The 14,999-nt window shown below is 37.7% G+C and overlaps 1 protein-coding gene across 2 annotated transcripts in view; it reads right to left on the reverse strand.

The window, feature by feature from the left end:
- Window positions 1-2,358: 2,358 nt before the first annotated feature.
- Window positions 2,359-14,999, reverse strand: part of GABRB3 (gamma-aminobutyric acid type A receptor subunit beta3) — a 245,304-nt gene continuing 232,663 nt past the window's right edge. For both annotated transcript variants that reach the window (XM_027067866.2, XM_027067867.2), the window contains exons 8-9: window positions 14,561-14,805; window positions 2,359-5,732 (exon numbers count right to left, since the gene is read on the reverse strand). In XM_027067866.2, the coding sequence (XP_026923667.2) occupies window positions 5,391-5,732; window positions 14,561-14,805 (587 nt within the window). In that variant the 3' untranslated portion in view covers window positions 2,359-5,390. The remainder of the gene's footprint in view (window positions 5,733-14,560; window positions 14,806-14,999) is intronic.

Genomic DNA, 14,999 nt, shown 5'->3' on the forward strand with positions numbered 1-14,999 from the left:
GAAGACCATGGGGGAGGGGAAGAAAAAAAATGGTTAGAGAGGGAGGGAGCCAAAACATAAGAGACTCCTAAAAACTGAGAACAAACTGAGGGTTTATGGGGGGTGGGAAGGAAGGGTGGGTGGGTGATGGGTATTGAGGGCACCTTTTGGGATGAGCACTGGGTGTTGTATGGAAATCAATTTGACAATAAATTTTATAATAAAAAAATAAACTCTGAAAAATTGAAAATACTTTTTTTTGCAGTTATTGGTAATTTAAACTTTCTCATCTGAATGAATAATGTTATAGCCTAATGGAGTAGATGAGAAATGTCCTCATAGTGATGTTCCAGTCTTAGATGAAGAATTAGTGTGAAATATGTCCAAGACAGGGTCCCAAAGTAAAGCAGGGATGTAAAAACATATGGTGAAAAAAATGAAAGAATGGAAACAGGCCTTGTAAAGAATTACTGAAGAATTTGTATTATTTTGCTGAGAATAGATACATTTGAGGATAAACCTCCATTAAATACTAGCTGGCTGAGGACATTTTGAAAGACTGACAACCACAGTGGGGAACTTTCTTTTTAAGGTATTTGCATGTGAGCCAGCAGCCTTTCTAGGAACATACAGATAAATTTCTTGATACAAGTTCTATCTGGTTTGAGGTGTCTGAGGATGTGAACTCATTCATTCATCCATTCATTCATTCATGACATTGCTTGTTATTTTCTCACTGGAGAGGAGACAAGGGAAATTACGTTTCAGTGCTAAAAAAGTAAAGAGTAAGGACCAATACCACCTGTGCCCAGAGGTTATTGGTAAGTTTCTTCCCTTGCCTTTAATAGAAAAATATTTCTTTCTCTCTAACCATTTATTTGAAGACAGGCACAAGCTGGATCTCTGTATTTAGTTGTCTTTTGAAGTTTAGAATAAATCATCTTTAATACAAAAAAAGTCATGATTCAGTTGTCCTCAAATGCAGTCAGCTTTGAGCTTATTTCTTTGTACTTTCCATGTAATCTAAATGGACATGTACATCTAAAAATAGCTGGAATTAAAACCACACCGTATCACCAAAAGATAGCCAAGGAAGAAAAAAAAAGTCAGTCTTCTTATTTAAGTCAGTTAGTTCTTTTTTAATAAATTTGAATTCATTCATCAACAAGTTTCATATTGTATCTATCACTCAATTTTGCTGTTTTTTTCATGTCAAATAATACCAAAAAATTACATCAATGTGCTTAAGCAAAATTGGATTTTAGTTTATCTTTACAATGAAATGAAATCCACATGGGAATTGATCATGACAGCAATCGCCTATTCCTACTAGAATAATCCTGTACTTACCTTGAATACACTCACTGACTTGGAAAGTAGAAATATAAGACAAGAATGATAAAACATGTTTATGGGGCTCACCCTAGGGAGAGGCATGTTATTGTAGCCACTCTCTGGGAAGTCACTGTTTACCCAGGTGTTGGGAATTGAGTATTTTGGAAAACATGGCACCTTTCAATGCAGTAGAAGAGGTAATTGATCCAAGGCACACTAGCTAGTGTCCTGGGAAAATTTAGTCCACCTGGACAGCTCTTTGCCCCATGATTCAATGTTACTCTGACTGATGGCTCACATAAGATGAGAGCCGAAGTCATTTCCACGAGTAACAAAATATTTCACTAATTGATCAATTTTGCTTACATAAAAATGGTCAGAAATATGAACTAGTTTTCAGGTGGAGCATTAAGTAAGGATTATGAGATGGTTTATAATTTCAAGCCAGGAGATTCAAAATTGGACATATTCTCTTTTTTCAAACACACCACTGTGGGACTAACACCAATGGGGTTATCTACTAGATGCTGAAAATGAACACCTACAGCTGCCAATGTGCCTGTCCCCTTAAAACCAGTCCCAAAAGTGTGTGGCATCACCTCTGGGATTCCTCCTGGGTGAAAATGTTAATTCCGAAGCTGCACAGGGGAAAAGTGCCTTTGACGTAACTGACCAAATATGTCAAAAGTTCTGGATGCTGGCATTAAAAACACATGATATTGCAGATGCACATGTAATCTTCAAACCTAACAGGAATATTACCATGACATACTTCCTAGTTCATTTATGATTCAGGGGGGAAATGCATGTCTCATGATATAGACAGTGAAACCCCTCTACATTCCTGGCGTAGGTGAACAAGAATAACACTTGTTTTCAAGATTTACTCAAGTCTTATCAGTCTTTCACTGTAGGGATTTATGTAGTAGGGCTCTTGAGTTGTCTCAAGTATATCTAAATATGGGTAAGAACCAACTTTCAGAGAAAGATTCTTCAGTACATTTTGAGCCCCTGTGAAGCATTTTGGAAAGACAGGACTACATAGAAAATTAACTTTTTATTATGTTCAGTTGTTGAGAAAGAAATACCATTATATTCCAAATTCAACTTTTCTCTCCTTACTCAAGATGTCTGGATGTGGGTGACAGCCACCTCACATTAATGTCGGAGGTCCAGGTTCAGAATTCATCAATACAGCTTGCACACTGGCTCCAGTAACTACTGTGGAATAATGAGAGGTCATTGAAACAGAACAGAGAACCAAACTCAACTCTCTTCTGTCAGCACAGAGTTCTGCTTCTCAATATTTCTCACAACTTTTAAAAATGGAGAAGCTATAAAATAATTTTATTAGAAGAAAAGTAATTTTCTTCTGAAATGGAGTAAAGCAAACACATACCCAAGGATCTTAAAAAGTTTTTTTTTACAGAATATATGTATGTATTTGTGTGTGTGTGTGTGTGTGTGTATGTGTGTATGTATGTGTGTAGTTACAAACACTATTTATAGTATAGCTATTATGTTAACTTCATCGCAGTGTCTACAAAGTTGTGGATCCCAGTCTTGGTGCCAAATGCATATAAAAAGCTCAAAAGCTATTATGACTATACCATGCAAATTTATAACCAGAAAACCTTGGTAAGTAGACTGCAGCTCTTCTGAGCCCCATAGGGTCTCTTCCTTTGATAATTGGGTACCTCAACTATGCATCAAAAATGTTTTGAATCATTTTTCTCACAGAAAGAATTAATGTCACAGTTCTGAATAGTATAAATTGTACATGTAAATCGAGCATTGATTGCTTTTGTCCATATTCATTTGCATTTTGGGGTCCCTCTTCTGCATGTGGAGCTTACTCCTTGAATCACTGGATACAGAAAAAGATACCTGAAATATTGAAAGGGATAAGGTCTTCACAAATGTCTTTTTTCTTTAACATGTTAACAATGATAAGGCCACTTACAAGGTTTTTCCCAATCTATTTAACTTTTAGGATCCCTCATTGTTACCCATGAAAAAAAAAATTGTCAGAGAAAAGCCCAAGACCAGAAATCACTGGCTAATCTCCAGATACAAAATAAAACCAGAGAGCAGTAGGTGGAAGATGTTGTAGAAAGGTCGGAATGAAGGAGGGGTTAAGGTAAAAAACTAGTCATTGCTTCTAGCATGAGATTTTGTGGGCTGTGTTTTACCTGACAGTGGGTCTTGAACTGTGACAGACTTCCACAAATTAAAGATTGTTATCTTTATACCAAAGAAAAATCAAGTAATGGTAAGCTTATGGTGATAGCTCACACCACATGCATCCTCAGGGAAGGTGGTGCCTCTATCTACATGGAGCAAACTGGTGCCAGCTAGTAGCATATTGGACAAGATTTTGGTCATTGGCTTAGGATAGAACAGAGAAGGTGAGGCATATGTGGCATGTTGGGATAAAGTATTAATTTAGCAGTTCTTTCCTGAATATTTTGCTTTTTTTCTCCAAATGCTTAACCTCACTGTGACATCTGTTTGCACAACTGTAGTCATTTCCATTTATGGAGGCCTGTGATAGAAATATTGTTTACAAAAAATATATCATCTCTTTTTTTTTTCTTTAGAAAGATCTCATCTAAATAGTAAGTTAAGGTTGCGTCTATGAAACCGGTGCACCTTGTCTTGTTTCTACGAGCTTTAAAAAGTCCAAATACTGATGAGGCTGTGGATCAGAAGGAACCAAAAATGACTGTTTGTTGTTGGGTTTCTCTCCTTTGCCTCAAGAGAACGGTCATGGATTACTGGGTGACGCGTGGTGTGTACTGGTCATGTTCCTGCAGCATCCTAGTTAGACTAGGAGTAATTGGATGTGCTTATGAAATATGTCAGATACAGAAATGAAAGCATGGAGATGTTTCTTGGTTTCTGAAATTGAACAGTAAATGTGTTTTAAGCTTCAATCTTAATTCTAGGTAACAGAAAGTAGTTACATCATGTAAAGGAAAATTATGACATCGCATGCTGCCATGATAGCAAGCATTAAGAAACAAAATATTGGTAAATATACATATATATGCATATTATGCAAATATACTTCATACTAACATACAATGTTATAAGAGTGATTGATAACGTAAAGACAAGGGGGAAAATCATCCTAGATGGTTTTACCTTAGAGTAACAAATAACCTGAGACGTCTATGCTTTCTGTTAGATCAGGCCTAGAAATCCATACAAGATGTGGAGCACATATTCAGTGATTGAAATGTCAACTAAACATTGCCAAAACATGCCATTGTATTCCCATATGACAGGTAAGCTGAATCCACTCCAAGTGAACAACAACAAAAAAATACACTGTACATTAAGAGTACTTACAATGAGATGCCATCCATTCCTGATGGGTTTTCTAAAGATGGATGTTTCAGACATCAACGTGGGATCTATCTATATTTAAGACAACAGGTGAGCACACACCAGTGGCTCACCTCATCCACTAAACCGTTACAGAAAAAGTGTGCCTGATGAAAGCAAACCCCATCACCAAAAAAGCTGAAAAAGCCTTCGCTTAGTAAACAGAAACAATATGAAGTATGTGACTCATTTTAAACTAGCAATACCACTGAATGAATTTTTGAAGATTAACTAAGATTTTCTTTCTGATTTTCAAACTAAAACATCTAACTTATGATAATAAAACACATATTTTTGGATGATGTGTTTCACACCCTCATTCTCAAGGCATAATATTTAGACGATGCTTGTCCCTTTCAATTAAAAAAGAAAAAACTATGACTTTCTTTAATATGCATCCTGTGTTAAATTGTCCATAGCTGCAAAATGTATATATGTATGTGTATTTGTTTTACATACACATGGGTACTTATACCTGTGTGTATAAACATATACACATACATCCTCATATACACGTGTATTTTATATATATGCTGAGAAAGTTCACATATATATACAATTGCGTATGTATATATGTGTGTCTGCTTGTGTGTGTCTGTGTGTGTGTACAGGTATAAAAACTTGACAGGCAGAGTAATATTTCACTCAGTGTTAAATGAAGTCTTTGAAAAATCAAGTACAGTCACTCAGTTAACATAGTACAGCCAGTAAACTAAGTTGAAAAGAGAAAAAGTGAATGGAAACACGATCCTGGACCATCTGTCTATGGCATTCACATCGGTTAGATCAGGAATTTTAATTTTGAGCTGTGAAGACCTCCTCCGTAGATGGGTCTTCTTGTGCGGGATGCTTCTGTCCCCCATGTGTCGCCCATGCCCTTCCCTAGGCATGCTCTGTTTCCTGTACTGGATTCCTGAGTTGTCAAAGGGTCTTGCTGAATTCCTGGTATCACCGACACTGCCTGTGACCTCATTCATTTCATTGTGAACCACCAGTGATGTTAATAGAATATTTCCATGAGCATCCACCTAATTGAAGAAAGTGCACATCATTAGCTAGCATACCAGTGAATCTAATTTTCATATACAAACACAGTGCAGACTTATGCCATGCAATCACATCACGTACATTATGAGAAATTGCACATTTGTCAAACCCAACACTGTTTTTGTGGAAAGTGCCATTTTGGAGGCTTAACTACAGTTTAGAGATTTTATTTTCTCAAATTTAAAAATCCTCACTCTATGTGAGAAGGTTAAGTAAAGGGGGATTTTTTAAATTGAAATTTCACATTATGGATACAAGTCCTTAGGGAAGACAAAATTAGAGTAAAATTCCCTTTCAATATGTTATTTCAGGTATTTTAACTGTTTTTCACAGCTGGACACTGGATGTAAACTATACTCTCCCATTCTTTTTTAGAAATTACCTTGTCCCCTTTTATGATGGTACAAAACTATTCACATTACTGTGGAGAAACAATCAAATAGTCCTGTGATGAATGGACACTCCTGATGACTTTGATGGGTGTAGATACAGACTGCTACCTAGTATGATCTCTTTGCCCAATCCTGATCCTGACAGGAGGTTTCTTTTTTAAGGGCTGTATTTAAGACAGATGAAAGTCCCTCCCACATTGGAGACAAACTTTAAAATAACATTTTATTCTGTACTAAATACAGCTTCAGACCTTTCTTGATGATGTCAATGGTCTGTTTGTTTCTATGAAATTTTCATGGAACATGCCTAAGGCTAGGGGTTGCCAGTGGAGTCCTTTCTTTCTGAGTGTGACAATAATCCTTCTCTGAGTAGTGCCAAACCCTCTCAGGACCACATGGCCCATTCCACAGTCCCCTGGGTGTCACTGATCTCCAGCATGCTTGAGGTTTCACCAGCTATCTTCATTTCTTTGCCTGGAAGTCCATCTTCCTTGTCCTATCTTTGTCTGTGGAAAGCCTACCATTTCTTCTAGAGCTAGATTATGCATCTATAGCTTCTTCTATGAGGCTTTCACAAAATTAGTCATTTTGTGGAGGAATAATTCATTGACATATTAATTTGCATGTTCCTATCTTCTGAATACTCCTTAATGTCATTACAGACATTATGCTAGATGTGAAGGAGGTGAGGTGGGGAGATAAGACTCCCAATAAGAAGAGGCACTCAGTGTTAAATGAAGTCTGTGCTTGTGCAGACCTTTTAGCAGTACTGAGACCACAGGTGGGATGACCCCCGGACACCAAGGTAACCCAGACACAGGAAGGGCTGCAAACATCCAGGGGCCACTCAGGCTCTGGCACAAAGGTGCCAAAATAGACTCTGTGATACCTATCCCATGGTTTGGGAGTACCATTCAATTATGGCTAGGGAAGAAGAAGTGTGGTCATCAGGATATCACCCCTTACTCCCCAGACCTGTGAATATATTACTTTACATGTAAAAGGGGCATTGCAAACATTATTTAAGGTTATGAAATTTACAATAGGAAGATTAGCCTGGATTATTTGGGGGGGGGAGGGGCAATCTAATCACATGAGCCCTTAGAGTAGAGAATTTTGGGGGCACCTGGGTGGCTCAGTCAGTTAAATATCAACTTCAGCTCAGGTCATGATCTCACAGTTCATGAATTCAAGCCCCATGTCGGGCTCTGTGCTGACAGCTCAGAGCCTGGAGCCTGCTTCTGATTCTGTGTCTCCCTCTCTTTCTGCCCTTCCCCTGCTCATGCTCTGTCTCTCAAAAATAAATAAACACTAAAAAAAAAATAAAAGTAAAGGATTTTCTCCATTTGGAAACAGAAGGGAAAGAAGATGTAGCAGAAGGTGAGAGCAGAGGGATTTGCAGTGGGAGAAGAATGGGATTTGCTATTGATAGAGGGCACTGCAGTGAAAGCATAGGAAGAAATGGAGCAGCCTCTAGCAGCAAAGACTGGCCCCAGCTGACAGCCTCATTCCTACAACCACAAGAAACTATGATCAACAATGTGCATGAGTCTGGGGAGAGATCTATCCCCAGAATCTCGAGAAGAGAATATAGCCCCACAGACATCTTGATTTCAGCCTCCTGAGACTCTCAGCAGGGAACCCAGCTAAGCCCCACTGAATCTGTACTTCTAACCAACAGAACTGGGTGCTGTTTTAAGTGGCTATTTTTGTGGTAATTTGTTGGGGTAGCAATCAAAACTACTACAGGAAGGAAGAGGGAAGATTTCAGAAGAGAAATGCATTTGAGTTGGGCCTCCAAGAATGAGTAGATATTTTCCAGGCAAAAATCAGAAAAAAAAAAATCACAAGCAAAGGCTTGAAGCATGACTGAAATGTTTTGAGAAAGGCAAACTAGCTAAGTGGGACTGGAGTCTTGGTGAGAATTGGTCCTGGCACATGCTAAGATCATGGTTGACAGGACAATGGTCATTCTCATTGCTGTCATTACCATCTTCCTAATATAATAAGGAAATATACCTGTAGATGAACAGGAATACACACTAGAGTCAAGCCATTAAGGGTTTCTGCAAGTCACATTAAGGAATTTCAACTTTACCTTCCAGGTAATAAAAAGTAACAGTGATTTCTAGGTGGAAAGATGACATATTTCTGAACTGCAACCCAAGCTTCAAGGTAAAAAGTAAAATACACATTTGAGAGGAGAGGGTAAGGAGATGGATCACTGTTGGAGTGCACCACACTCTTTTCTGTTTCCTTTAGAGCAGTCTCAAGGAGAAATGCCAAGAAGCTGTGAGTAATACTCTCCTCATGCCACTGAAACAAACCCCAGCACTCCCAACATATTCTGTGTCCACACAGCAGTGGTGCTCTGCCATCGTAACTCATTTCTTTAACTCTTCAGTTAAGGAAGTGAAAAAGGAGTGGAGAGAGAGTTGCCTGCCATCCTGTTCCCACCTGGCCTCTTGGCCCCTTTTGAGCTCCGTGCAGAAATGCTCATACTGCCCATGCGGGGTATAGGGGGCAGCAGCAATGTGCACAAATTAGCCCAGGCTGCACTGTTTTCCTCAGTGATGCCTCTGAACTGAAGGGGGAGCAGTATCACAGTAGGGAGGGACCATGAAGATCCATGGTCTCTTAGAATGGAAGACAGCTAGCCTGGGGGTGCTTGGAGATGCAAATAGACCACAGAAATACCAGAGCTACTGGGGAGAAGACCCTTCTAGACCCATTCTTGGGGGGAGGGACAGCACTGACAGAACATTAGAGTTCTGTGTTTTGTTTTTTTTTTAATCTAGTAGAGGGAAAAATTTGAATAAGGTTTGTATCTTGAAAGTACCAGGAATGTTAGACCTTTGTAGGAGTTTGGGATATGTGTTCTGTTATCTGTTCTTGTTATCTTGCCCTGGAATGGTTAGCAGTAAAATCCTTACAAAAACAAAAACAAAAATCTGTTTGGCTATCTTCAGGATCAGTGAAGCCTCCAGTGGTTTGGGAGATAGTCTCTTATTGTAGGAAGAGAATGTGGTAGGCAAAGCCTAAGAGGCACATTAAGATGTGGCTGAAATAGGAGGGACAACAAAGGAAAGCCCAGTGGGTAGCAGCATGTCTTCTCTGCAAGCAGTCACGATCTCTCTAAGAAAGGGGTGATTTGAACCTGCTTAGAAAGCTATGGATAGCTAGATCCAAAGTCAGCAGAGAGGAAAGTGCATAGAGTTAGCTGAGCTGGGCTTTACACGAAGGTTTCAAAGAAGGGTTCTAGAAGAGGGAACCCTTTTAGTAATCTGTATCTCTCTCTAGCACCTTCCATAGTGCTTTTTGCCACACAGGAGAGAACAGGATGATGAATGAACTGCCTGGCTCACTCAGGGTGTATTTTTCTAGAACGGGAGTCAGTCAGGGTGATTCTGTTTTTTTTTTTTTTTTTTCAGTGTATTTCAATACTGAACTGAATAGGTGTGATATCCTACCAAATACCTGACTTTGAATTATGACAGAAAATATATTAAGTTATCACTTAAACAGATTTAACAAACTGAGATTATTTATCAGATTATCTCAATTAGAGTTTGTTTAACTACTCAACATTTTAAATACATCTTCTTACATGGTAAGCTGATGTATTTAAAATAAAATTTATCTAAAGGTGAGTCACAGAATAACCAAAGGTGGAAGATGCTTCCCCTTTTTTAAAATATTCATGTGGAATTTATACTTTTCGATAATAATATATGATTTATTATATGTTAACTAGAATTTCAGAGGGCTGAAATTATTTTCCTAAAGGTAGGAAAACAGAAAACATTATTTAACTCTAAAAGATGTTCTCTCCATTTTACGTAATATTTTAAATACAACAAAACTATGAGATAAAAAGCCCAGTGGTCTACTTAGGAAGGTGGATGCCTCACTGGAGACATGCACATGAAGAGTCTAGACTCTTGGGATCATTTATGCAAAGATCTACTCTATATTTGTTCTATACCATGTCCTGTGCTAGTTGAGACACCCTAATAGGTGGACAAAAAATATTCTTACCCTTAAGGCGTCTACCAGGTGAGAGTCTCAAATAATCAACAAGCACATTTTTAAAGAATACTACATAATGAACTTTAAACACATTTTTAAATAAATGCCAACAATACAGTCTCTTTTTAGTTACAAAAATGCCATATGAAAAGCTCCTTTTATCAAAATTTAGGAGATTATAAATAATGACTTTGTAGAATGAAATACCAAATAAAGATGAATATTTTCTTAAAGGAAGGGAGGGGAGTATTTTGTGACATGATAATTCTAATGAGTGTTGATGGTTCTAATGTTACTAAGCTTCACCTGGCTTTAAAAAGATACATTTATGAAACATCTCTTCTCCTCACATTAGAAAAGTGAAAAAACACACCACAGCAGCAGAACCAAATTAATGACAAATATCACCCATTTATGAACACATATTCCATTGAGCATTTACTATGTCTGAGCCATGGTGTGAATATTTTGGTAGATGCAAAGAAGCAAATGCTGTTTAGTAGAGAAGACATGGTGGCCACATGAAATGTGGCATGCCATTTCACAAGTACAGAGCATGTGCCATGGAAGTTGGGAGAACAGGGACAAAACCAACTTCTAGAAGAGGGGAGTGACAGAGGCAGGATGGAAACAAGTAGTAGAAAAAAATCAGGGACAATGTCATGGAGAAGAGTCAGTCATGAAGGAGGGAAAGATGTGAAGAAGAAAGGGATTCTGGAAGAGGGAATCCAAGGCAAAGAGATAATAATGTGCAGAGTGATTTTGGAAAGCACCCAGCGAGAGTGGAGAAAACACAAGAAATAAGGTCAACTGAATGTTGAGTTGATTTTTCATGATTTCATGACAAATTTATATGAATTGATATCCTGTCTTTTCAAGTCCCTTGTGACCAGTCCTGTGCATTTGTGAAAGGACTTCATGAGGTAAGAGATCTAAGCCTGTGCCCTTGACTCTAGTGAAGGAAATCTACCTTGGAAGAAGCCAAATCCAATATCATCAATAATTTACAAAATTAGAGTGCTCTTGAGTGCTTTGAAAAATTATGGCTAACTTGCAGCTGTTTCAAGACACAGCTCATATGAGGTAGGTCTCAAGAATCAATACTATTTTTCATTATTTCTCTTTCAGAGTGGGTGAACACTTGTCACAGAAACAATAATGTTGAAAGTAACTTGAACATATACTGAATAATAAGAGCTTAGTGTAAATTAGTTTGGATGTTTTTGACTTATAGTTTTATATTTGCATAATTTATATTTAAGGTACACCAACGTGTAGAACATTTCCAACAAAATTACTAGAAGATTTTTTTTCTAAAAGAATTAAAGTGTTATTAAAATGTGTTACATCTTGGAAACCAAGCATTTAAAACAAATAGGTCCCAAAAAGATGTTAATCTTTTTCTATCATCTAAAATTTAAATCTCAAAACAGATGTAAGTTGTTGTGAGTGAAACACAAGACTAAAATGTCCTGTCTAGAATGACAGATGATGACTTGCATTTTTTTAAAGCATTTCATGAATACTCCATATTTTGAAGAGTTTGTCTGGTATATAAGATAATTAGAATCATTGATTTCAACATAGTTTTTCTTCCTGTTTATAACCTTGACAGGGACAAATATTCAAAGGTGAAAAACATCTCATGCAGAATATATCACAGAGGGATTTTCATTTTTTTCTAGAATCTGTCACCAAATTGGCATATTATTGATATTCATTCTTTAATTACCTTCATGCTTCTATATAAGTAAAATACTGTAATTTTAGAAAAATAAAAAAAGTATTTGTCATTTGAGGAAAGAAATCTTGCTCTGTAGTAAGAGGAATGATGTCAAGTCTACAGCTTTGATAACTTGGCAGGAATTCAGGCTTTCTGCCACTTCATGAAATTTAAATACCAATTGGTCAACTTGCAAAATATCCAAGGCTAGTAACCATAATACATACATCACAACCAAAGACTAACTCTTGAGTATAGAAACAATTCAGGAAAGAAAGGAGGTTAAGCACGAATAAATTAAGGTCACAATTTACATTGCACCACTGATCTGAGGAGAAACTAAGTTAATACATGAACATTTTGAGCATTCATGAATCAATCACTAAGTTAAAATAGTGTACAACCACTGAATATAAGGAAAATCTACTCATGGTTTATATTAAGGACAAAAACACCATCATCCCAGGGATAGTCACTGGTGGCACAGATCCCTCCTTGGTGGCCTACAGAATTCCTAAGTGTACTTCCCTGATATCCCTTACAAGACAGAATGACAATGCCAGTGCAAGTTCCTGTGGTCAGCCCAGTGTCCTCTTTCAATCCAAGGAAAGGTACAGCCTTTGGACCCCTAGGGATCCCATTTATAACACAGAGGGGGTTCCCTGGGCTGTTGATGGCCACATTAGCAAGCAATCCTGAGAGATACTACTGAAAGTGAATAAATGAATAACTATAATTACAAATAACTCTTGAAAGTGTTGGCCAGTACATAGAGCTATTTCTGCTTTGCATGAAGTTTATGATTCTTTTCTCACTTTCCCTTAAGTTATCCACATCACATGATATAAGCTTTTTGGGATATTCACTTCCATCTAAATATTATCACTAAATTCTTAGGTGTTGTCAGCAAGAATTTTTAATGCTTGCCTTTAAGGACATGAAATATGCATTTAAAACTAGTACCCGTGCATTTGTATGCCAACTTCAAACCTTAACAGCTGATCTACAATCACAGATTTTTAAAAATATGAACATGTAAAGATTTTAAAAAAGCTGCTGGGAAAACAAATTTTTAGAAAAACAATAAAAATGGTCTTATGAATAAAACAAAATTTTCCTCTGCATCTGATTTATATCATCATATCCAATATATAATATTTTTTACATTCTGCTATTTCTCTCTGTGGATGTTAGAGGTATTTTTGTTTTAAATTTTAAGCTTCACACTCAAAAAGGTATTTCTGCAGCACAACAATTTGACGTGTTGGTTTGTTCTAAACCATCTCATTTAGAAGAAAGAAACAAATTTATAATCTGTTTAAATTATGAGGGAATTTGGAAAACAGCATTGCATGTGTATGTGTGTCTGTATATCTGTGTGATGGAAACAATAATGATGTGATGAATCCCAGTTTCCTTGGAAACAGCATGACCAAAGCATATTGTGTATTCATAGTAAGATGCAGACTTATTTAGAAACATAACAGTGTGATACTAAGTATATTTTCCAGTAAGAAGTTCAGGATAATTTTGCTTATGGAAGCCTGAGTTTTTTCACAGATCCTGGGTTTCTCTGACCAACCCTATTTATGTTTTGCTGAAATGACGGGAGCCATTTACATTCATTTAATTGCCTCTATTCATTCATAAATGTTTGTGAACCTATTCTGGGCCACCAATGAGCTATGGACACAGGAAATACTCCAAAGAGCTGCTGTATTCCTCTGAGAAACAGACCCATTATGCACTAAGAACCTGTAAAAAGCAAGGAAACACCACGGACTTGAGAAATGACTAAGTTCAGCAAGAAGAATTAAATAATAAAGAAATGCAGAAGCAAGCCCAGCATGTAAGCAAGGAGAAATATATTTTTGAGAACTTGATGGGATGCAAGAGGTAGAAAGATAAAAACAAAAATTATATAGAAATGATAATGTACTTTCTTCAAAGTACTGTTTATAATTGCAATGACATACTGTTTTTATTAAAAAATAAACTGAAATGACATGTAATTACAAAGTTACTTTGTAACTGGAAGGATGTAAACACTGAGCTGAGCTGGAGGGGGTGGACATTATTTATGATCTTTCTTGGAGTGTACTGCCCAAGGCTTCCTAAAGCAATGTGCCCTCCTTGGCTATCTGGGTTTGCCAGGCTCTGGCTTTTGTGAACACACTGACAGGGCAGGACCAGTGCAGATGGAGGAGAGCCCTTGGAAGAGCATGGCTCCTACCTTACACTAAGGACCTTGAACTAGGATCTAAGCCAGACAGAGATGACAGAGGGGCCTGCCCACACTGTAAAAGAACAGTGGCATGGTGGATAATCAAATTTGTAATTTTATCACTAGAGGAATAAGGCAGCATTTAGGAAAAATGCTATTGCCTGTCAGGTTCAGGCTACCACTCCACATGGTATTCACATGTTCTGTTCTTTTTGCAGAGAACTAGAAGCTTATGGCTTCTCTAGCTTCTTTACTAATTTTGGTTTTATATAAAACTCAGTGACTTGCAGGAGGCAACATTTCAGGTCATAAACAACAAGCTACACAATTCCTATTTAAGGGTCATATAAGTAACTGTAGTTAGACAGATGAGCGGTAGGGGGGCAAGGTGGGTCTGTGATAGGCAGGATTGGTGAGTGGTCAAGCTGGTAGAGGACCTACCTGGTTGCTTTCACTCTTGGAACGGTCATTCTTCGCCTTGGCTGTCTTTTCTGCAAGCTTCTTCTGCCTTTGAGGGCCTCTTCCAAAGAAAATGTAGTTGACAAAGGCATACTCCAGAAGGGCCAGAAACACAAAGACAAAGCAGCCCATGAGGTACATGTCAATGGCTTTGACATAGGGGATTTTGGGCAATGTCTCCCGGAGGTGTGTGTTGATGGTTGTCATTGTCAGCACGGTAGTGATCCCTACAAAAGAAACAGAAGTGTGAGAGGCTGCAAATTTGCTGCTCCATTCCTGACTTTTCACTTTTGTATTTTCTCAAACAGCTTGAAATAGTTGGAGATATTAGCTTGAATATTATTGGGCAATCAGCAAAAGAGCATGAAACATGTCATGTGGGCAGCAGGTCAGGTCAAGAAGCTGACACCTCTATTCCCTC

This window comes from Acinonyx jubatus, chromosome B3 (genome assembly GCF_027475565.1).
Source record: "Acinonyx jubatus isolate Ajub_Pintada_27869175 chromosome B3, VMU_Ajub_asm_v1.0, whole genome shotgun sequence".
Lineage (NCBI taxonomy): Eukaryota > Metazoa > Chordata > Mammalia > Carnivora > Felidae > Acinonyx > Acinonyx jubatus.